This window comes from Crinia signifera, chromosome 3 (genome assembly GCF_055691185.1).
Source record: "Crinia signifera chromosome 3, ASM5569118v1, whole genome shotgun sequence".
NCBI classification, from domain to species: Eukaryota; Metazoa; Chordata; class Amphibia; order Anura; family Myobatrachidae; genus Crinia; species Crinia signifera.
In genome coordinates this window covers 6,090,241-6,115,608 of record NC_139219.1, presented here as the reverse complement: position 1 = coordinate 6,115,608, position 25,368 = coordinate 6,090,241, and the positions used below count along the sequence as shown (strand labels likewise).

Here is a 25,368-nt window from a genome sequence, read left to right as displayed (position 1 = left end):
CCATACTATTATGGCATTCACCAAAACATTATGGATTCCAGATACTCTAAGTCAGGGGTTCTCAAACTCGGTCCTCAGGACCCCACACAGTTCATGCTTTCCAGGTCACCCGACAGGTGCATTCATTACTCATTGACCCATTTTAAAAGATCCACAGGTGGAGCTAATTATTTCAGTTGTCATTCTGTGAAGATACCTGCAAAACATGCACTGTGTGGGGTCCTGAGGACCGAGTTTGAGAACCTGTGCTCTAAGTCACAGTTTCTCAAAGTTGGTCCTCAGGACCCCACGCAGTGCATGTTTTGCAGGTATCTTCACAGAATCAAGTGAAATAATTAGCTCCACCTGTTGATCTTTTAAAATGTGTCAGTCAGTAATGACTGCACCTGTCGGGTGACCTGGAAAGCGTGAACTGTGTGGGGTCCCAAGGACCAAGTTTGAGAACCCCTGCGCTAAGTAAACAAATGTATTTAACTACCAAAAGATTATTAACAAAAACTTGTACATTAAGTAATTCACTAGCAGAAGCAGCAGCAGCATGCTATGGATGATTGCACACAACACCGATAAGACCATCCCGTGTGATCATGTGCTTCTGTCTCTCTCTCCTATCAGGGGTTCCCACAAGGGGTGGGGGTGGGGGGGTAATGACAGTCATCAGCAGAGACTCCTGAGCAGCTGCAGCACAGTGATTACAAAAAAATCACTTTCTTTGCAAAAGACTCCTTAGCAGCTTTGGCAGAATCTGAAGAATCCTGGGCGTGCAATGCAGGGCAGCAGGAGATTTATGACTGAAACAGGAGCCTCCTGCAGGATGTGGGACGGTAGGCAACTCTAGTATCCATGGAACAATAAGCCTTTCCCCACACACCCCATAGAAAGTGATTGCCCATAATGCTCTGTTATGCTTGAAGTGCCCAGATTTTCTCCCGCACCATGTGCCAGCAGATAGAAGGAGGCTTCGGGGCTGGAAGTAGAATTCTGTTATGCTGAGTAAATCTGTACTTTATGCAAAAGAAAAGATCAATGTAATTTGTTATATTCTCCAGCTGTCAGGTCTGTAACAGACTCCGTGCCAGGGTTTAGGGGGCACAGCTCTTGTTGCCTAGCAACCAGCAGGCAATGGGGGTGATTTCCTTACTTATTGTACTGGAGCTTCTCACGCTGCCAATTCATGTTGTGATTTATTGATGATTTTATATCGATCGAGTCAGACTCAGTGTAGTCATGTTCCGTACAGTGTTGTGTCTTCATTGATAAATAATTAAGAGGGTCCTTACTATAATATTCAGTGCGCTGCTGTTTCCTTTGTGTGTGTGAGAAATAAGACAAGATGACATCATTTCAGTGGATTATATTATAACTTGATGATGTACCCAGTTTGAGCCAGGCCACAGTTTGCTCCCCTTAGGAGCTGAATTCGAAAAAATCCTGGCTTGGTGGGTGGCTGCAAATAACTGTCACAGTTTCCAGACCATACAGCAGGTCACATGTTCCAGAGCACAATGGTGATGCATTGTAAATGACAGTAGGACGTTTTGCCACATAACTATGAACCTGAGCAACACATTATAATAATTTTCTGCAAATCTATGGACTGAGTTATTTAATTTGGTGTAGGATATTCCCTTCTCAGACAATGGCATAGATATATCACTCACAAACGTCATCCTTCTGCTATTAATCTGTAGATTCACAGTTCTGTGACCGTATAAAGGCATCGGATCACCAAGGGGCTTTTAATATCAATCACAATTCCCAATGGTAATGCAATATTTATCATAATAAAAAGGAGAACCATCTGAGTTACAGTATTCTGAATTGTAATATGGCCGCTTAGAGGGTGTGGTCAGGATGCACCAATAAGAAACTCTGTACTGGTCCTCATGGTGTCATACCCTCCAACATGACCCATTCCATTAGGTACAAAATGCTCTGTTCCTGGACTTCCCTGCCAGTGGCAGTTACAGATATGAGCCTGCAGCACAGTCCAATATTCAAAAAGGGGAGTCACACCTACTGCCACCCCAGACATCACTGACAGTTGATGTGACCCCCCCCCTCTTTGAATATTGGACTGTGCTGGATTCCAACCTCTGTAACTGCAACTGGCAGGGAAGTCCAGGAACAGAGCATTTTGTACCTAATGGAATGGGTCATGTTGGAGGGTATGTGGTGTCACAGTGCATGTTACTATGGCTGGGGGACGAATAAAGGATTATCTGTTGAAATGGGCCCTGGGGATTCTGGGAAGGGAACAACAGCATAGGTGCCGATTTAGCTGGTGGGTGCTCAAGTCAAAAATGGCTTTATGTGGAAGGGGTGTGGCCACAAAATAATACCAATTTATATTACTGAGCACAGTTGTCTCCAAAATTCAAATTATGGCAACAGAGTTCCACATACATAAATGCCCCCACAGTGCAGGTACATAAATGCCCCCACAGTGCAGATACATAAATGCCCCCACAGTGCAGGTACATAAATGCCCCCACAGTGCAGGTACATAAATGCCTCCACGGCGCAGGTACATAAATGCCCCCACGGTGCAGATACATAAATGCCCCCACAGTGCAGATACATAAATGCCCCCACAGTGCAGGTACATAAATGCCCCCACAGTGCAGATACATAAATGCCCCCACGGTGCAGGTACGTAAAGGCCCCCACAGTGCAGGTACTCCGTGGACAGAATACACTCTTCCCGGCATACTGTTTCCCAGGTGGTGGGTCCGGCAATGTGGGTGCTGCAGCCGTAAATTAGCAAGTTAATATGGCGGCCCAGCAGGGGGACTCGGGTCTGTGGGTGCTCATCAATTTCCATGGGTGCTCGGGCCCTTGAGCAACCACAGAATCGGCACCTATGAACAAAAGAAGCAAATTTAATGCACTATAAATTGATTATTCACTCCCACTGAGGGGCAGACATACTAAACTTTGGAACGTGGTAACGTGGAGAAAGATAAAGTATTATCCAATCAGATTCTGTCATTTTTCAAACACAGCCTGTAAAATAACAGTTAGGAGCTGATTGGATTGGACATTAAGGGGGAAATTTACTAAAGGAAATTTGTAAAAAATAGGTGTATTTGTATCCAGAAATACACTTATTTTTGACATTTACTATCCCGAAAATACGGCAATTCGTATTCCTATTGATAGTACATCAATACGACAACGAATTGCCGTATTTTCGGGATATTAAATGTCAAAAATAAGTGTATTTCTGGATACAAATACACCTATTTTTTTTTACAAATTTCCTTTAGTAAATTTCCCCCTAACTCTCTTCACTTTATCACTCTCCAAGGCTTATTACATCTGCCCCTAGATGTGGCGGGACTGTGATGTGTACGCATGCGCCTGGCGGCTTACAGATACTTCATGTATAGCGTAAGCCCAGCTACTTTATGAACTGAGTTGTAGTTCACAATACACAACAATGGAAGAGGACACACTGTATTGTGTGTCTGAGTAATGCCGTGTTCTCACTACAAGGGTGGTATGTATTAAAATATATGCGGCTAGCATCGCGGTGCGGTGATGGAGACCCCCCGCGATACCTATACTGTAGTGTGCGGGGGGTCTCCGTCAACTCCCTGCCGCCTCAGTGGCGCATACAGGGGGGGGGTTCTGAGTACCCAGAAACCCCCCCCCCCCCAGGAGTCTAAGGGTCCTACTTTAAAAATCGGCCCTTGGGAACCGGAGATATCTGACTTCAAAGCAGTGGTCCCCATCCAAGCCTGTTAATTGCTCTTCCCAGTCAGATATTTCAGGTTCTGTCTAACTTATGGTGTGTACACACGGTGAGATCCCCTTGCTATTCGATTTAAAGGGGCATACACACGTAGAGATTTGTGCTGAGCAATTTTGCTAAGCTATTTTGCTAATCAATTTTGCTGGTGTCAAGATCTCCCATGGGGAGCACATACACATGCAGAGTTTTGTGCTAAGTGATTTTGCTAAGCGATTTTGCTAAGCAATTTTGCTTAAGCAAAAAAAGTCAGGGTAATGGTTCAGAATGAGAGATTGTGATCAGTATCTCTCATTCTGTACACACAGAGAGATTTGCAGTCATTTGCTAAGCAATCTTACTAGATTGTGACTGCATGCACTGACTTAGTTAGCAAGAGATATTTAATCTCTCGGAGCATACACACGGAGAGATCTGTGCTTACTTTCTAAGCAATCTAGTCAGATTGCTTAGAAAATAGCACAAATTTGCTCCGTGTGTACACCCCTTAAGATTTGAGTACTATGCAATCTCTGTACTATTTACACAGCGGCTTTATTTACACAGCGGATTCAGCGTGGATTCGGCATGAAAAGCCGGAGGTCGGGATCCCGGCGTTCAAAATCCCGGCACCGGAATCCCGAACGCCGAAATCCGCTGCGCTCGCCACGCAGCGGGCCCAGTGCCTCGCTACGCTCGGCACACTCTAATTTATTCTCCCTCCGAGGGTGTCGTGGACACCCACGGGGGGAGAAAGTGACGGGATTTCGGCGTTCGGGATTCCGGTGTCGGGATTTTGAACGCCGGGATCCCGACCGCCGGGATTTAAACTGCATCCCAGCGGCGTAACTATAGCACCGCGGGGGGCGCTGTGCATGTGGGGGCACCGGGGGCTGCGGTGCTATAGTTACACCCCCCCCAATTCCCCGAAAGACTTACCTATCTCGCTGGTCCCGGCGGCTCCGTTCTTCTGCTGAGGACCACCACAAAATGGCCGCTCCCATATAGCACACAGTTCTCTGAAACTGTCTGCTGTATGGGGGCGGCCATTTTGTGGTGGTCCTCAGCAGAAGAACGGAGCCGCCGGGACCAGCGCGATAGGACCAGCGCGATAGGTAAGGCTGTATTTACATACAATTCATACAATCAGCTTTAGATTTGTACTATATAGTCATTGCTGCCCTGTCTATTTTCGGGTTTCGATTTGTGCTGTCACGGGAGCGGTAAAAAACCTATGTGATCTGCATGCGATCTGTATACGATCTGCATGCGATTTTGACTATATAGTCAAAATCTAATGTCAAATCTCATCGTGTGTACACAGCATTAGAGTTTTTCTGATGGTATATTCCAAAAGCTGGGACTCTCCCCCTTTGATGGACACTAGTAGCTTGTCTCTACTGTTCCCAGAACCAGAGATATCAGCCTTCCAGCAGCTGGTTACTGCTCCAGCTCCACACACCTGATATGTAGTTTTATACAGGGTTGCCGACCCTCCCGGAATTTCCGGGAGTCTCCCGAAAATTGGGTCCCCCTCCCGGTCCCCCGGAAGGGTGGGCAACCCTCCCGGATTCAGGGGGGACCCCCGCTATCCCCCGGATCGCGGCATTAAAATGCCGCAATCCTCGGGTCTCAGAGGAGGGGGCGGAGCTAAAATGACACAATCGCGTCATTTTAGCCCTGCCCCCTCCACGGAGTTCCCTGAATTCGCTGGTTTAACAGCATGGGGGCGGGGCTTGGTGATGTCACGCTTAAGCCCCGTCCCCCGAGCGGCTACTGAAACTATCCTCTCCGGGCTTCTCCCGGAGAGGAGAATAAGAAGGTCGGCAACCCTGGTTTTATATTCTTGTTGGCAGATTGCTCTGGCTCCTGAACTCTGATCCCCTAGTTCCCATTTGGTAGGTGGGACTCTCTAGTTTTTATTCCATTAAAATCTTAGAAATCTATTTCTGGGAACTGGAGATATCTGCAGTCAAGCAAGCTGTCCTCCCACCAGAAAATTATGAATAATGAGCCCACTCCACTATACACCCCTCCTCTGTATATTAAACATCCTCTACCACCCTGGAAGTTATGTGTCAGGGCCCCTTCATTCAGCCCACTGCCCCCTTCTCCCACCATCTGTGCAGTAAAGGGGTAATTAGTGGAAATTATTGAGCCCTACATGCTGAGCGGTTGATATAATACCCCCTACCACCCTCGGGACATCAAAGCTTCCCCCACCCCTACCGCTGGAGGATCGGTAGGGGCCCCAATACATTGCTATGCCCAGGGGTCTACACTGCTGTTGAATCCCCTGTATGTATGTGATATATACATGTATGTTTATATACATTTGGTCTATCTATAATACTTTAACTGACCCGGCATATACTTGGTCACCTAAGTGTCCATCTCCGTGCTCCGCCCCTCTGGAAACCCCCTTCTGAAAATCCTGCGTTTGCGCCTGCTCCTGCCTCTCCCCTCACGCTGGGGACAGCTAAGCGGGCTGTCCCCAGCGCCTCCTTCTCCCCCCTGCAGACGAAAGGACGTCCGGCTGCTTTACTAGGGGGAGGAAGGGCTTACCTTCCGGGTCCAGGAGGACCTGGATTAAGGTAAGCCGGGGGGAGGGGGGTCGGCGGAGGCATCGGGTTGGCGTCGGGCGGTGATAGAAGCCCATAGGCTTCTATAGGGTATCGCTGATACCCTACATTGTGGTAATGTGGCGGTGGGGTTTTAATACATAGGAAAATGCGGTGTTAAAAGGCAAATTTCCGGGTCGACATGCTAGACCCGGGAATTTGCCTGCAGTGAGAATGGGGTGTAAGTGATAGATTGTATCTTCTCCGAGTAATGTCTAGTAACGTGTCCCCTGGCGTCATCAGCTAGAGGCAGCGCCGGAGTTACAAGGAGTCTTGGTGAAAGCATGCATGACATTCTGTAAAACCATTAGCAATGAGTAATTGTACTATGAAGGATTAATAGATTTCTACTACCTGTTATAAGCAGTGGCGGCTCCGGCCTTTAGACTTAAGGGGGCTGCAATTTCCTGTGTACTGCTCATTGCAAACAGTCATTAATTACTTGCAGGTTATTAGTTTGATTTGCGCTGTACTAGTGTTTGTGTGCAATTACTGTAAATAAAGGATTATTATTATTTTTATTATTATAATTTTATTTATAAGGCGCCACAAGTGTTTCGCAGCGCCGTACAAAGGAACAATACAGGGAGACAAAACTTGGCATAACATTGAATAAATAACAAGAATACAGTACAAATAAAGAGCACCACAGTTCAATACACATTACAGCTTGGATATAAGTAGTGAGGACCCAATCAACATACAACTAGAGGCTTGATGCCAATGATGGAGATGAATATGCAGACGAAGATGGTCACTGAGTGTTGGAGTATAGGAGAGCTGTGAGTGACATGTGAAGAGAAGAGGGCTTTGACAACAGGAGGGAAGAGGGCCCTGCTCGGAGGAGCTTACAATCTAGTAGGAAGGGGAGACAGACAGATTACAAGAGGTGCAAGCAAGTGGGTGGTGGTTAGATAGCAGGATATAAACAGGCAAGGGGTCGGAGAACCAGCTGGTTTATGCAGTGGAAGGGTATGCTTTGATGAATAGGTGAGTTTTCAGTGCCCATTTGAAGCTTTGCAAGGTCGGGGAGAGTCTAATGGAGCGAGGGAGTGCGTTCCACTGAAGGGGTGCAGCACAGGCAAAGTCCTGTACTCTAGCATGGGAAGCAGTGAGGATGTACTCATATGCACAAAAACACTGGTACAGAGCAAAATACACACTTTTAATAACTTTATTATTAATTAAAGTACACAAAATGATACTTTTAGTAAGGTTTTACACACAAATATAAACATATAATAAAACTTCCATGCACCTCTCTGGTGCAATGCACACCTTCCTTCAGCTGCATCACACTGAGTGACTCACTGAAGTCTGGGCATGCTCACTGCAGAGGATTTGCTTCTGGGCTGCACAGACAGCAGCCCATAGAAGCACTGGAGCTCTGGAGATTTGCACAGAATGGCTTCCTGTTGGAAAGCTATTGCTCTCATCGCTCCATGAACTGGCAGCCCAAGAAGGGGAGGAGTTTCCAGCTCTGCATATGATGAGCAGTAGCAGCTTCCAATAGGAATCTACTACATGCTGAACTCCTCCCCACAGGGTTGGGCTGTTGCTGTGTCTGTCCTGCTGCTTCATGGAGCCTGGTGAGGGGAGCTACCAGCATGTCAGAGATGGTACTGTATATATAATGTTTTGGTAAAGTCAGGTATCAGAGGGCAGCTACCTGGTGCATAGGTACTGTAATTGGGCCGGAAAAGTGGCGCAACCCATAACATCAAACCGCAATGTTCTCCATATTGTAATAGGTAAATAATAGCTGGAATCGGATTACTGGCGCCTGGCGGTTACAGCGCTGCTTGCAGATACTGGTGCGCAATGTTCAGGAAACCCCTTATAGCAAAAACATATTTATCTGATATTTTCGAACAACTTTTATTTGACCTTACAGCACGTGATGGCGGCCATTAACGCTGGGATAATACCTGTAGGAAACGCCTCCAGCCACAACAGTCACTGGGATCTGGGCAGCTCGTTCTTCTTTGCTGGGACTGTTATCACCACAATAGGTAGGACTCTGCTTTCTGTACCTACAGTATATATGTACATGCTTATTATCTACATGCCTCATTGTGCTATTATATACCAGTGCTGGCCGTAAGCGTGACCTGTATACGTGCACCATACAACAGTCACGGCTGAATTACTACTGTGTTGGCCATTGACCATCAATGTGTCAAAATCAAAGATGGTTTATGGCCGATGTTGAACACTATTGGCATCAATGGGGAGAACAAGATGGTTTCCCTCCATCGATGTCACAGCAGAAAAGTTTTTTCTTTCAAGGTGACAGGACAAAGAGCATAGCTCCTCCCCTGACAACCCTGAAGCCCTGTCCCATGTTCTGATTGGACCATGGGCCAGTCAGTAAATGAAAATGGATGTCCATCAATAGCTAAAACTATTGATGGTTATTCATCACATAGTTTGTTACTACCGATGGCTGGTTGCAGTATCGCCATCGATGGTGACCGCACTGGTGGCCATCGCTACTACTGTGTCCTCATTTGGCAGCGACAGTACACTGATTGTGATTGTAATTGGATTACTTCTTATTGCTCTGTTCCATGTTGTGTTACCTCTTATTGGTCTGCTACATGTTGGGTTACCTCTTATTGGTCTGTTACATGTTGGGTTACCTCTTATTGGTCTGATACATGTTGGGTTACCTCTTATTGGTCTGCTACATGTTGGGTTACCTCTTATTGGTCTCCTACATGTTGGGTTACCTCTTATTGGTCTGCTACATGTTGGGTTAGATCTTATTGGTCTGCTACATGTTAGGTTACCTCTTATTGGTCTGTTACATGTTGGGTTACCTCTTATTGGTCTGTTACATGTTGGGTTACCTCTTATTGGTCTGCTACATGTTGGGTTACCTCTTATTGGTCTCCTACTTGTTGGGTTACCTCTTATTGGTCTGCTACATGTTGGGTTACCTCTTATTGGTCTGCTACATGTTGGGTTACCTCTTATTGGTCTGCTACATGTTGGGTTACCTCTTATTGGTCTGCTACATGTTAGGTTACCTCTTATTGGTCTGCTACATGTTGGGTTACCTCTTATTGGTCTGCTACATGTTAGGTTACCTCTTATTGGTCTGCTACATGTTAGGTTACCTCTTATTGGTCTGCTACATGTTAGGTTACCTCTTATTGGTCTGCTACATGTTAGGTTACCTCTTATTGGTCTGCTACATGTTAGGTTACCTCTTATTGGTCTGTTAAATGTTGGGTTAGCTCTTATTGGTCTACTACATGTTGGGTTAGCTCTTATTGGTCTGTTACATGTTAGGTTACCTCTTATTGGTCTGTTATATGTTCGGTTAGCTCTTATTGGTCTACTACATGTTAGGTTACCTCTTATTGGTCTGTTACATGTTGGATTACCTCTTATTGGTCTGCTACATATCGGGTTACCTCTAGTACCCCTTTCACACAGAAATTGAAATTCCCGGGTGAAGTGCACATGGTTTTGTCCATTAGAGGGAGAATTTGCTTTGGCGAGTGAACCAGAATCAGGCCCTTAGTGCTATGTATTTATTTGGCCGTTGTGAGTGATATAATTTATAATATTGTTCAGTGTGTATTAATCTCAATATTGTAACATTGCGTGCTCCCGGGGGGGTCGTTAATGCTCCCCCATTGTCTGTGCTTCATACTCATTAGTTACTATATAGTGAATGATGCTTGCTAGGAGCAGGCGTTGAGTTACATCACTGAACGATATTGTTACTGATATCATTCAGTGTGTATGCGTTATGTCGTTCACCCTGGAGCTACAGAGATAAAGTTAATGATATCGCTCACTCGATGAGTGAATCATCTAGTGTGTATGGGGCTTAAGTGCCGAACTGCACCAAACCCCAATCTGGGTACGGAATTCAGATTTTAAATCAAAATTTCCGGTTTCGGAAAACTAAAGGGACTATGCACGTTAAGGCCCTAGTAAACGAAGCAGCATCAGCTCCCCTGAAGGTTCACGACATAGCAGAAAAATACACACTCCCTCGATCACAGGCTCTGGCCATGTACCAAGCCCAACATTATGCGAGCTCAGTTCTTAAATATCTTTCACCTACCGACAAGCCCCTCTTCTATGTATAGGGAAATGACCTACAACATATACCATAACGGTTATCTCTCCCCACATAGACGTTGCGCCATGGGCATCGCTGAGACTGACACGTGCCCGAAGTGTGGCAGCTCGGGGGACACATTTAAACATTGCATGTGGGATTGTCCTCTCATATTTCGCTTTTGGAAACAGGTTCAGGGATTCTCGGTAACATATTTATTAAATAGCCTTCCTTTGACAGAGGAGTGGGCTTTGTTGGGAGCATTTCCTCCCAATACACCGATATTACCTGACAGCAAAAAGATGATGCTTATCATCTCAGCCGTTGCCCGTAATTGGCCCTTATTCTGATCTGTGCGGAAATTCCCGCATTCTTACGGAGCGGTCCGCACGCCACGGCGTTTTGCCGCATGCGGCCATCGTCCGTCGAAACGCCCACGTGTCCTCCGCATTCGGACGGACTCACTCTTTAAGAACAGGGCGTGTTTACGGACGACATACAAAGCATGCGTGTGCGGGAGAAACACTCCGATTCGGCACGGTATTACAGAGTATTACAGGTATGCTCGGGAATACCGCATCCGAACGGGAGCCAAGCGGTGCTACCGCACGTAAGCGGAGTATTTACGCCAAACAACCCACTATGAAGTATCTTCTGCAATACATCACATGACCCACTTATTCAATTACCTATCCTCATAAAAAACTGCTTATTTGGAATTGGAATCAATTAGATGCCAATATATCCTTACAAGCATGCCTAACACATGCATTGCACACATTAACCCTTACAGCAATTGAAGTGCAATGGTTTCAATTAAAGCACTGACAAGCGTCCTATTAGTGAGTAATGAGTAAAGGAGTAGATTCTATTGGGTTCAGGTGTTAATGGTTGTAGTCATTAGGCGTACGTTCGCCTAGCGCATGAACGAGTGGTGTCCGCAAAGCAATAGTACACTTGTGGACACCGCACATTTCTTCCCTTTTTGATCGCGTGCATTCGGAGTGGTTTCCGAATGTACGCCCCCCAACATAAGTGTACTCCCCCGTGTCCGCCCATGTTTCCGCCCCGTTTTGCCCACTTTGAAACTACGCCCATGTGTCATTCCGCATGACGCCCATAATACGCCCCTATTTCCCGACAGATAGCGGTGAACAGTTTTGGACGGGATTTGGCCGAACTGGTACCGAGTCAAGGCGTGGCACATGCGCGTAGCGTTCTCCACGCATGCGCAGACGCCATAAAGACGCGATCCGTAAGTACGCGGTAAAGTCCGCGTCAATCAGAATAAGGGCCAATGTATTCTACATCAGTGGATCCATGCGGACCCTCCATCCATCCAATTATTCAGGGCTAAACTCTTTCATATCTTTCATATGGGGTGGATAGAGACATCCCACAGAAAAATTCTTTCAAATATGGGAGGGTTTTATTGATTCCCTATCAAACAATCTTAAAATACAGATCAATAGGTGTTTTAGATCCACACAATGGTATGAAACCAGAAACCTCTTGGGGGACGCTCCTATAGATCTTCCAGCAGACCAATGATGGATTCTGAAACTTGGTAGGCCTGTAGACCGTGTTTATCCACGCTACTATCGTCTGTGTACATAGTAAAGGAAAGAACAGAAGTAGCAATATATGTTACCGTAACCTAAATTGACATCATTTATCTATGTTGTAACAAATACGATTATATTTTACTGATTGTAATATTATGACGCTCAATCCTAAATAAAAATAATTTGAAAAAAAAAATTCCGGTTGCGAATTGCAAAAATTGTGTGATTTTAACTATTTTTTAATTTTTTTTTTTAAATCAATTTATTTTTAATCGGACCAAAAACCGAATACAAACCAAATCCTTGAAGGTGGTTTTGCCAAAACCGAAACACACTAGGGAAAAAGAAACAAAACCAAAACACGGGGTATACGCACATCTCTATAGCCCCCCATTCACTACGCCAGGGGTTCCCAATCTTTTTTGGATCACGGCACCCTAGAGTATCAGAATTGTTTCATGGCACCCCTAGGCCAAAAAATATATAATTAGATTGTGTTTATATGCAATTCTTAGTGGCAGTTATGTGGTAAAGGGCAGGATTTGCTTCTGTGTGTACACATTCTATGATTGGCAGCCACCAGCACTGGTTTTGCTCATAAATAATTAACCATTAATAATTTGAGTTGATCCTGGACCAACAACCCAGGGCACCCCCGCATGTGTCCCGAGGCACCCCAGGGAGCCACGGCACACAGTTTGGGAACCACTGCACTACGCTGAGGTATTGCATGCAATACCTCGGCTACATACGATACATCATATGCGATGCCATTGACTGCCGCCCGATCCAAAGGTAAAACACATAGGATGTGGCACTTCTCACACAATTTCACACAAATCTTGTGACAAAGGACCATATTGTACAGTATATGTGTATAGCCACCTTTAGTTATACAGATGGGTAGAGGCAGGGCCATCTTACCATTAGCCCGGGCCCCTGGGCAAAATAATTCACTGTACCCACCCCTCCCCGTGCAGGCAGCGGCGCTTGGGCAGTGGGGGCTGAGAGCTTGTAGCGCTATTTGCCGGGCGGTGGGTGGGAAGCGCTGCTGAATTTTAAAACCTGGCCTGGCGCTGATTGGCTAAGATTGGCTGAAAGACGTCAGCCTATCAGTGTCAAGCCAGTCTTTTCAAATTCAGCAGCGCTTCCTTCCTGCTCCACCACCCGCCAAATAGTGCAGCGCTACAAGCTTCCAGCCAACGCTACCTGGCACCCTCCGCCTCAACAGCTCCCCGTCACATTGCCGTCTTCCCCATTGGGCCCCTGGGCAACTGCCCATTAAGCCCAATGGGAAAGACGGCTCTGGGTAGAGGAAATACATGAATGCACAATGCTGCCGCCGGATCTCTGCATGTTTTCACCTCTCAGAGTGTGACGAGCGGATTCAGCCGATAATAATGCATTTCCCACAAACTGCTACTATGCATGCAATGGATTAAAGAGGACGTATCATGTTAGACCTATACCTGTTACAAGCGTGAAAAATCCTTGTAGCTCCCTTGAGAGTGCAAAAATAATAATTGAATGGAGCAGAGCTGGAAATCCCTGAAAGCATATACTGTATGGTATACGCTGGTAGACCTGGATATACTATTGTATCTGAGCTGTACAGTCGCTATTAAAGTGAATACAGAATTATCTCATCTTTAGTCAGCAGCACATAGCGGGGCCATTACTTACAATGATCCCGTTACACCCTGTGTGACTGTGCACTCCTAGTTATTATGACACAGTGTGGTTCTTGCTTATTGTGCTCTGATTGGTGGATCATAGTACGTTTGAATCTGGGCTGTTCTAACTGCAACTGTATCTGAATACAAATTGTTATGCTGCAGTGTTCTTCTGCCAAACACTGTAACATTATTTATTATGCAGATACCGTTGCATATATTGATATTCGGCTTGCCTCAGGGGCTGGCTGGCAACTTTTAGCCTAGGGGGCAAGTCCAGAGCACTGGCTCATAATCTGCCAACTTAACGGCAGACGGAATGCTTTTGCGCGCCGAAGGCGCGCAGGAAAATTAGGGGCGTGGCCTATCATAAGGGGACGTGGCCTGTACCATGATTGTATTGTCTACCTGCAGATTGCACATTTTAGCGAACCTTGTAATACCCATTACACATAAAGCCACATGCCGTAATGCCAATTACACATTATGCTGAACACCATGATGCCAGTTACACATTATGCCCAAAACTGCGATGCTAATTACTCAATACACCGCACACTGTGATGCTAATTACACATTATGCCGCACACCTTGATGCCCATTACACCCCATACTGTGATGGCAATTACCCAATGCTCTCCACACCATAATGCCCATTACGCCCCATACCATGATGCCCATTACACCGCACAATGTGATGTCCACAGTGCCAGATATGCCCCCACAGTGCCAGATATGCCCCAACAGTGCCAAATACACATATGCCCCCACAGTGCCAGATATGCCCCCACAGTGCCAGATATGCCCCCACAGTGCCAGATATTCCGCCACAGTGCCAAATACACATATGCCCCCACAGTGCCAGATATGCCTCCACAGTGCCAGACACATATGCCGCCACAGTGCCAGATATTCTGCCACAGTGCCAAATACACATATTCCTCCACAGTGCCAGATATGCCCCCACAGAGTGCCAGAGGCACATATGCCCCCACAGAGTGCCAGAGGCACATATGCCCCCACAGAGTGCCAGAGGTACATATGCCCCCACAGAGTGCCAGAGGCACATATGCCCCCACAGAGTGCCAGAGGCACATATGCCCCCACAGAGTGCCAGAGGCACATATGCCCCCACAGAGTGCCAGAGGCACATATGCCCCCACAGAGTGCCAGAGGCACATATGCCCCCACAGAGTGCCAGAGGCACATATGCCCCCACAGAGTGCCAGAGGCACATATGCCCCCACAGAGTGCCAGAGGCACATATGCCCCCACAGAGTGCCAGAAACACATATGCTGCGGGGAGGGGGGGCGCTTACCCACCCACTGGCTGCGGGCCGCGCTGGATCAGCTCCTCCAGCCCAGCTGCTGGCCGCGGCTTCCAGAACATGGCCGTGGCTACAGGAAAATGGCCGCCGGCCTCCTGCACTGAGGACATCCTCAGTGCAGGAGGCCGGCGGCCATTTTCCTGTAGCCGCGGCTGTGTTCAGGAAGCCGCGGCCAGCGCAGGAGGGCTGGAGGAGCTTATCCAGCGCGGCCCGCAGCCAGTGGGTGGGTAAGCGGCCCGGGGGGCATATGGCACTCTGCCCCCTGGCCCAGCCCGCCCCTGGCTTGCCTATATTTGCCTATATCCTTGCCAGGGAAAGGAGAAAACTGTAGCATAACATTTAGTATGCAGATCCAGTCGCAGTTACAGACAGAACATAGGCATGCTACATATCATTTTATTGAACAGAAGCTGCTTTTACGCCCTGTTAAGACACAATTGTAAAAAATGTTCAACAATTACATGTACTGTACATGACCTATTTTGAGAGATCGAAGCATATTTTAACAAAAATAATTATACAATTAATCATGTGTTGGAGATGTGCTGTAATTGTGTATCTACTATAAAAAGACAGTTATGAGCTGTTTGGCTGCCGCATTTTCACCTTCCACTCTATCACCTCTCCTGGCTTAATACATCTGCCCCACAGTGAGAATTCGGATTTGTATTTGGAGAGTTAAAGACGCACGCCATTATATTGGCTGAGTTCTGGGGAAAAGTTGGACATTATAACGTCTGACTTCGAGCAACTTTTTTACTGGTCACTAAAATCAGCTCTTATTACATCCCGGCATATAACTTCATTTGAAAACTATACCAAAACATTTATTGTGGCAATTTGCAGAAAATCTGTTACTAGCTGTCCACATCCGTAGTGCTGTAGTGCCTTTACTCGTAGTGCCGTTACCCGGAGTGCCGTTACCCGTAGTGCAGTAGTGCTGTTACTCACAGTGCCGTTACTCATAGTGCCGTTACCCGTAGTGCAGTAGTGTCATTACCTGTAGTGCAGTAGTGTCATTACCCGTAGTGCAGTAGTGCCGTTACCCATAGTGCTGTTACTTGTAGTGCCGTTACTCATAGTGAAGTTACCTGTAGTGCCGTTACCTGTAGTGCAGTAGTGCCATTACTTGTAGTGCTGTTACTCGTAGTGCCATTACCCGTAGTGCAGTAGTGCTGTTACCCGTAGTGCCGTTACTTGTAGTGCTGTAGTGCTGTTACCCGTAGTGCCGTTACTTGTAGTGCTTTAGTGCCGTTACCCATAGTGCCATTACCCGTAGTGCAGAAGTGCCGTTACCCATAGTGCCGTTACCTATATTGCTGTAGTGCAGTTACCCGTAATGCCGTTGTGCCGTTACCCGTAGTGCCGTTACCCGTAGTGCAGCAGTGCGGTTACCCGTAGTGCCGTTACCCGTAGTGCCGTTACCCATAGGGCAGTAGTGCCATTACCTGTAGTGCCGTTACTCGTAGTGCCGTTACCCGTAGTGCAGTAGTGCCGTTACTCGTAGTGCTGTAGTGCCATTACTCGCAGTGCCGTTACCCGTAGTGCAGTAGTGCCGTTACCCTAGTGCAGTAGTGCCGTTATTCATAGTGCTGTAGTGCCGTTACTCGTTGTGCCGTTACTCGTAGTGCCGTCACTCGTAGTGCAGTAGTGCCGTTACCCATAGTGCCGTTATTCGTAGTGCCGTAGTGCTATGACCCGAGGGATAATCAGGTCTCTGGTGCCTAATAGGACATATGGAAATTGTACATTGCTTTGCAAGGAAATAAGTAAATATGTGCGCCGACCGGATTGGTGGAAGGTGATGCACAGATGTAAAGCATTTATCCTATCGCAGTACTGCCGTATCTCATCTGTATTCCCGAATGTTGACATGGCTGCAGAAATCATTCGATGGTCAGCGAGGGGATGTGTAAGCATACACACCCCCTTCTCACATGCAAATGCAGGGTTTCGTGCGGCAGAGAGGGGAAACGGGCAGTTGGTCGGGCGGCTTTTACCGGTTCGCTAGGCTGCAAACGTACTCAGCTAGTGAAAAGGTCTGCGATCGAAGGTGATGGGGCTGAGATAGATTAGGGGCTGAGGATGATGATGGGACTGTGATTGAAAAACCTGTGGATGCGGAAGGTGATGGGCCTGTGGCTGAGGAAGGTGATGGGGCTGTGGCTGAGGAAGGTGATGGGGCTGTGGATGAGGAAGGTGGTGGGGCTGTGGCTGAGGAAGGTGATGGGGCTGTGGATGAAGAAGGTGGTGGGGCTGTGGCTGAAGAAGGTGATGGTCCTGTTGCTGAGGAAGGTGATGGGGGCTGTGACTGAGGAAGGTGATGGGGCTCTGGCTGAGGAAGGTGATGGGGCTGTGGCTGAGGAAGGTGATGGGGCTGTGGCTGAGGAAGGTGATGGGGCTGTGGATGAGGAAGGTGATGGGGCTGTGGATGAAGAAGGTGATGGGGCTGTGGATGAAGAAGGTGGTGGGGCTGTGGCTGAGGAAGGTGGTGGGGCTGTGGCTGAGGAAGGTGATGGTCCTGTTGCTGAGGAAGGTGATGGGGGCTGTGACTGAGGAAGGTGATGGAGGCTGTATTTAAAAAAAAACACTGTGACCCCTTTACACCCCTGTACTTACAAAAATACTGTGACCCCATTGCACCCCTATTATGGAAGCACTGTGACCCCATTACACCCCTGTTTCGGAAGCACTGTGACCCATTACACCCCCGTTTCTGAAGCACTGTGACCCCACTACTCCCCCATTACGGAAGCACTGTGACCCCATTACACCCTTGTTTCGGAAGCACTGTGACCCCATTACACCCCCGTTATGGAAGCACTGTGACCCCATTACAGCCCCATTACGGAAGCACTGTGACACCATTACACCCCTGTTTCGGAAGCACTGTGACCCCATTACACCCCTGTTTCGGAAGCACTGTGACCCCATTACACCCCATCACACCCACCAGAGCAGAACGATTGCTAGTTTGTTACTCAGCACAATACAGCGTCTGCAGGGAATGACCGGCGCGCCGACGTTACATGACAGCTCTGTAATGAGATACATCCTCCTGTAATATCTCTGTGTTTGCTCTCCTGGGGCAGTCTCTAGTCAGCAGAGTCCACAGAAATCTGACATTAGAACTGATTATTGCAGCTCAGGTTTCCAGAAAGCCTCTGACATTTACTTTTATGCCGCAAATCGTTCATTCCGATGAAATATTTACTATGTAACTTCTGGGCTTGTTATCGGACGGTCACCCAGGAGAGCTGTGTCCAGAGCTCTGCACAACTCATGGGCCAGATGTACTTAACTTCAAAAGGGATAAAGTGGAGAGTGATAACAAACAGCCAATCAGCTCCTATCTGCAATGTTACTATTTGCAAGGTGTTCACAACCTGATTGACAGGGGGGGTGGGGGTGTTCATGGGTGTGCCCGCAAAAATGATGCATGTGCCAATGAAACGCTGGGAGTGTTCTCCAAAATGCAGGAGTGTTTTTGCCTGCTAGGGGTAAGCGCTTGATGTTTGTTCGCAGCCGCTGTGTTAGTCCTGGGTTACATAGTTACTGCAAGCACCAGGGACAAGAGGAAACATCATTTGATGGTAAGTAAAAATTCTCACTATCCTATAGATTGTAAGCTTGCGAGCAGGGCCCTCAATCCCAAGGGAGGACATTACTAGAGCTGCAGTAGCCAACGCCGCTGCTATGGAGCCTATTTGGCTTCAGGTCTTAGCTCTTTGCCTGTTTGTTAATACTCAGGGACACATTTATCCCAGTCCACGATGTGGATGGGACGTGATAAATTCTCCCCGATCCACAATGCGAATACATCACGGGCAGGGCTGGACTGGGACCAAAAATCGGCCCTGGCATTTTGAGCACACAGGCCCACCTGCTATGGCCACACAGGCCCACCTGATTGTAACCTCCATTCATGATATTGTGGCACGCTGATGGGGCAGTGTGGGTACAGTCATTGGTGAATCTAGGCGGAGGGACCCTTGCGCGGCAAAGCCGCACGGCAAAAAGGGGGGCATGGCCTCCTGTGCGGGTGCATTCGGCATGGCGTTCGCACAGGGGTGGGAGGCATGCGAATGGGAACTCCCAGCATTTCCTGGGCGTACCCAGGAAAACGCTGAGTGCACCCAGGAAAATGCTGGGCATCCCCATGCGGACGCCTGTGGGCAGCTGCCTGCTGGGGGTGGGCAGCTGATGTCACAAGACATCAGCCGCTCGCCCTGTTCGCTGCAAGTCGAAGTCTGCCCAGACTGACTTAGATTTGCAAGCAGGGGAAATTTTTTAGGGGACGTGATATTACACATAATACCACACACCATAATGCCCATTACACATTATATCACACACCGTAATGTCCATTACACATTATACCACACACCGTAATGCCCATTACACATTATACCACACACCGCAATGCCCATTACACATTATACCACACACCGTAATGCCCATTATACCCCACACCGTAATGCCCATTACACATTATACCACACACCGTAATGCCCATTACACATTATACCCCACACCGTAATGCCAATTACACATTTTAGCAAACTCCGTAATACCCATTACACAAAAGTCACACACCATAATACCCATTACACAAAAGCCACACACCATAATGCCCATTACATATAAGGCTACACAATTTGTTATAATTAACAGCCCCCTCCCTGTAGTATTATTTATATTAACAGCCCCCTGTCCATATTTCTGCACACACACACACACACACACACACACCCTTATATTAACTAATACCTTTGGCTGGCACATGTTGCTCCCAACTCCTCTCTGCTCACTGCAGAGCAGGATTAAGGCTCTGGCAGGCCCGGGGTACTTAAGACAGGGGGCCCTAAGGTAATGTGACATCGATTTAGTTAGTCCCTCCTTCTCTGCACCTCTCCTGTTACCCCTGCAGATCTCACCTTCCATGCACCTCTCCACCCCACTATACCTCTATGTCCCCGTCCCCATTGCCCCTGCATCTCTCTATCAGCGATGAACCTCTCTGTACATCTGCACCTCTACGCCTGCTGTTACCCCTACACTTCTCCACCCCCTTGTCACCACTGCCAGCCCACATACACCCCTAACAGCTATCTCCATACCCATATACCCACCGCACACACTACTCCCCCTGTCCACCCACATACACCCCATATGCCTGCTGCCCATGTCCTCCCACATGCAGACCATACCCCTCTACCCCAACATACCCTACTCCCCCTATTCCCTACAAATACCCCATATACTGCTACACCCTACACATCCTGCACTTCAGTTCCTGTCCCCATCATACACCCCATAACCCTCTATCTTCACCACACACACCCTAAAATCCTATTCTCCCATATACACATTATTCCCCCTCTTCCTCACACATACTGCTCCATGTTCCTCTACTCTCATTACACACCCATTGTCACATGACATGCCATAACTCCCCTCCCACACACCCCGCATCCCACACCCGGGTGGTAACCTTTATCTTGCAGCTGCATGGTCTCCTGGCAGCACATCAGGGGAGCCGGACCAGGCGGGATAAGGTTAGCCGGTTTGGAGGCAGCAGGCTTTGATCTCCTTCGTGCAGCCAGCTCCCGGCGCCGGCGGCTGCCCCCCGCAGTGCAAAATTTTCCCCAAGACACCAACATTCTCCCCTCACAGACCCCGGCCTGCACCCACGCCACATAAAAAAAAAACTTCAGGATGCGGCGCAGTAGTTACGCCCCTGAGCTCTGCCTCTGCCCCTCCCCACTCAAGCCGGCCCAAAGCTACTAATACTGGAAGGGAGGGCGGCTCAGTATGGGAGTGTCATGACGCAGCTGCGTCATGACGCCATATGCAAATGAAGGCACCGTACGCTCAGCACAGTGAAGCCCAGGAAGCGGTGCTGACTGCTGCTGAGTGCTATCAGTAAGGACAGAATCGGCCCAGCTGGTCATCGGCCCTTCTGGCATTTGCCAGAAGTGCCAGATGGCCAGTCCGGCCCTCATTACCGGAATGTATCAATCATTGCACATGGCTCATGAGAAACCTCTGCTCCTGCCAATCTGCTTTCCCAGTTCTCAGGGTATTTTACGTGAACACTGCTTAACGTCATCTCCAGATAACGTTATTTACGCAGGGCTCCTGTGAATCCCATGTATTTTTGCACCTTTCCCCTTCAGCCAGGTCACACCTTCCATTATAAAAATGCAAGATGCAATCTGCTTACTTAATTAAAAGGCCTTGGAGTAATTTTCCATAATAATACATTCAGGCGACAGTCACTAAGCTAACGCGAAAGGGGCGTGAAAACCTTTTTCATATTATTTTAGCCAACATAATTTAGATAAATATACCATCAGTCTGATTTCATTACTTTGTTTGTTCCCTGCTGCAAATACATAAAAGTTCATAATAATTACTCACAGATAGAAAGTTCATTTAAAATGTTGTTTTGTGCTTCTAGATAATATTAAATTATATTACAGGGTTTATTTGTTCATAATTTATTCCTTAATAGAATTTCTCAACAAGGCACACCCCTGCTATAAAATACAAGGATATTAGAGGTCACTGAGAATATATTGTTGTTCGCCGCTGAACACGCAGTTGTTAGAGATATCGGCCTAATTCAGCATCGATGGCTTCGGGAGAATTCGGGAATCGAGCACTTATGGAATGTGCATGGGCAGCGTATGAAATGCAATTGAAATGTTGACCTCAGTTTGACTGATAGGAAGTCGGCGTTAGAGGGGTGGAAACCGTCCATTTTCTGGGTGTAGTTGAGTTAATGCAGGCATGCCCGGGAGATTTAGGGTGGGTCTGTGACATCAGCGTTTACCGCTTCCAGCCTTTATCTGACGCATATTAGTGGAAGCCTGTGACTTACGCAGATTTGCACAGACGTTAGTTACTCTTTGATGTTCCGGGAACTGCAAATTAATTGGGCATTATATTTTCCAGTGTGGGCGGCAGCTTCTGCTCACAGTCCACTGCCAACTACCTGATTAGCGATCCATGGCGATTTAAGATCGGGTCATCATTGCCATAGCCATCGATAGTTAGCATAAATAGCAACAGTGCAACTGGCCATCGATAGTGTTAAACTAGGCAATGGATGACCATCAATGTTTTTACCTATCGATGGTCATCCAAATTTTCACTGATTGGCCTGTGGGCCAATTAAAACAGGGGTGGGGCTTCACAGGTATCGGGTGGGGGTCCTATGCTCCATGTCCTGGCACTTTGAAGAGAAAAAAAACATCGATGGAATTTGCTGTGGCATCGATGGTGGGAAAGCATCTGGTTCTCCTCCATCAAGGGCAAAAGTATTTGACATTGGCCATAAACCATCGATGATTTCAAATCATTGATAGTCGATGGCCATCCCCAGATTACAGATGGCCTTGGGCCCCATTCAGACTTACCCACAGAATTACAACTGACTTTGAATCAGACCCCTAATGCGGTGGCGGCGCAGGTTCATTGCAAACATTTGTAGATCACATTCTCAACTCTGCATTTCTCCCCCAAAACGTCCTTCATTATATGTAGAACGGCCCCTGTATTTATCTGAGCGATGGGAACCATCTGTGTGACCTGCGTAGCTCGTGACCAGCTGAGCATAAGATATATATTTACTCTATCGTTGGTCCACACATGGATCAGTGAGAAGGACGAGGTCCGGGTGAATGTGAGAGGAAACACCCTGCTCCGCTGACCACGCATCTCTGGCTAGACAAGGTTTCTGGCGCTGATTACGCGTCTCACAAGGAAAGAGAACCCTCGTGATTTGCTGTAATAACGATATTGTACATCTGTAATAACAGGTGAGTCACCGTTGCGTGTTACTGTTTATGTTATTGTGATCACATAGGAAATTCAGATAGATAGAAAGAGGTCAGATCCAGTCACTGCGGACACTGCGGACAGATCCGTCATTCGCCCTCAGAGGGAACGCTGTGGTTTATCTGTAATAGGAATAGTTACCATCACATCGCTGGAAATCGCTTGGAAAATAAAAAAGAATATATATATATTTATACAAATATCCAAATAAAATGTGTATGGAGTGTAAACACGAAGCGGCTGGAGGTTGACTGAAAGGAGTTGGCGTTTGGGTCGGTAACCGACCTTTCTGATACATACCAAAAATTACAGATTGATGTGGGGGTACGGTGACTATCTGTTAATTACCCCAGCGTTCCCTGTCTGAAATTACCCCATCCACCCCTCTCAGCCAGAATGGGCAGCGAGGTTGGTGTGGTGGTTAGCATTACCACCTCACAGTACGGAGATCATGGGTTAATTATTTATTTATTTTCTCTCTCACATTTGTCACTTTTCACTCTTTCCGTTTTCAGTTAGTTTTGGCACTTTTTTGGGCTGTGTGTACGACCCTTATGCGCTACCCACTCCCCAATTACCAAAGCTCTTTCCTTTTAGGGAGAGCTGTGGTCCTAGAGGGCGACCCTGAGCCGCAAGATTTAGGGGATAGCCTACTGGGGGTCTCTCCAAACTTCGGTGCAGAGGACCCACCCGCCCTAACCCTTTTGGAAGAGGAAGAGGGTCTCTCTAAGCTACGGCTAGGATGACCCACCGATCCTTATTTTCCTCTCTTCGGCCTTTTGGCTGAGAGGGGTTAGAAGAGTAATGGGGCCTTTCTTCTTGGGGAGAGGGTCCATATGTCCATACCTCCCCTATGCACGATTTAGGTGACTACACTGGGTGTTGGAGCACCACACAGGCTCCAGATAAGAGAAAAAAGAAAAAGAAAAAAATCAGCCATTGAAGTAACACCTGTAGATGGCTCCAATCCCTCTCCACCAGGGATGGCCATCGATGGCAATAGTGCAGCTGGCCATTGATAGTGCTAAGCAATGGAATATCATCAATATTTTTACCTATCGATAGTCATCCATTGCATTTGACTGATTGGCCTGTGGGCCAATTAAAACACAGGGGCGAGGCTTTGCAGGTGTTGGGGGCGTAGCTATGCTCAGTGCTCTGGCACTATAAAAAAAAAAAAACACAGCAAAACATTGCATCGATGGAGGAATCTGGTTCTCCCCAACGATGGCAAAAGTATTGAATCAACGATGGTCGATGGCCTCCCTACTCCCCACACTATTTTATTATTATGTTTTATTCTTCCCTTATTTGGATGGGGTTTGGGTAAGACCCTAATAGGCTGCTCTTTCCTTTTGGGGGAGGGACAGAAACCCCATTCCCTAGGGGTAACATTGCCCCACGCTGTGTCCTACGGCAGAGGGAAGCGTGAAGTCTCTCCCGTCCCCCGGCACATTCCCAAATGTGATACTTTGTAAGGAGAAATGATGGGGAGACATATATGAATGAGGCGTGTATATTGTGGTTGACTCGGACAGATGTGTATTTCAGACAGTAACCGAGTGTTCTTAGCCCCGCCTACCGTACGGATCGCTCACACTGTCCGAATGCGGTAAGACGCAGAGCGAATGGACCGCGAGTGGATGTTTCATGTGAACACCTCCCCCATCTGTGGGAACCTCCCTCAGCCTCCGATGGTCGCCGACCCCCGAATGATGGACCGAGCGGTCAGGCAGCACTGGTCTGGCATCCGGCTATGTCATATGTCCGCCCCCCACACGTGCGTCATGGCCGGATTACCATACGTACGCCCAGCGTTTTCATGGGAACGCCCATGAAACGCGGGGCGTATGCATATGGTAATGAGCCCAAAGAGCCCTTCACGCCCCTCTCCACCCCCTGCTCGGATTAGCAATAGGTCTCCGCGTGGTAGGGAATATAGAGTGTAAATTCCACTGGGACAAGGATTAATGTGATTCAGCAAATATTATCTGTACAGTGCTGCAGCGTATGTGTGTGATATAAAATAACTGTAATATAGCCCAAAATTATACATCTGCAGCAACTGTGTCATTGCTGAAGGGAAGACATTGATACATAGCGTTCTCTCTGTACATAATGCATTGGAGTCTTTGTTCTACACAGACATGTATTGTGTGACTCCCTCTGCCCCTTTCTGATAGTGGGGGGCTCTGCACATGTGCAGACATTGGGCTCTGCACATGTGCAGACATTGGGAGTCATGTGACATCAGCGCCCCCCTCCTCTTCTGCAGATGCCCGTTCTGACTGACTTTAATTTCAGAACAGGAGAGAAATAATTTACTGGTTGGTGACATTGACTGATTTCCTCTCCGCATGCAAGGATACGAATGGATGTTTATGCTAAACTCGGCGTGCAAGGGGGTACGGCTGTGCGGGCGGTCCTAGGTCTGCTGGCTAGGCTGCTGGTGGCCTGAGAAGGAGGCCTGTGGCAAACCAGTGCCATCTTTTCGTATGGGCTCACTGGGCATCTACCCACAG

At 47.6% G+C, this 25,368-nt stretch overlaps 1 protein-coding gene across 1 annotated transcript in view; it reads left to right on the top strand.

Moving 5' to 3' along the window:
* Positions 1-25,368, top strand: part of KCNK2 (potassium two pore domain channel subfamily K member 2) — a 118,181-nt gene that overhangs the window by 31,264 nt on the left and 61,549 nt on the right. Inside the window, exon 4 of the mRNA XM_083175170.1 lies at positions 8,249-8,366. Within this exon, the coding sequence (XP_083031296.1) occupies positions 8,249-8,366 (118 nt within the window). The remainder of the gene's footprint in view (positions 1-8,248; positions 8,367-25,368) is intronic.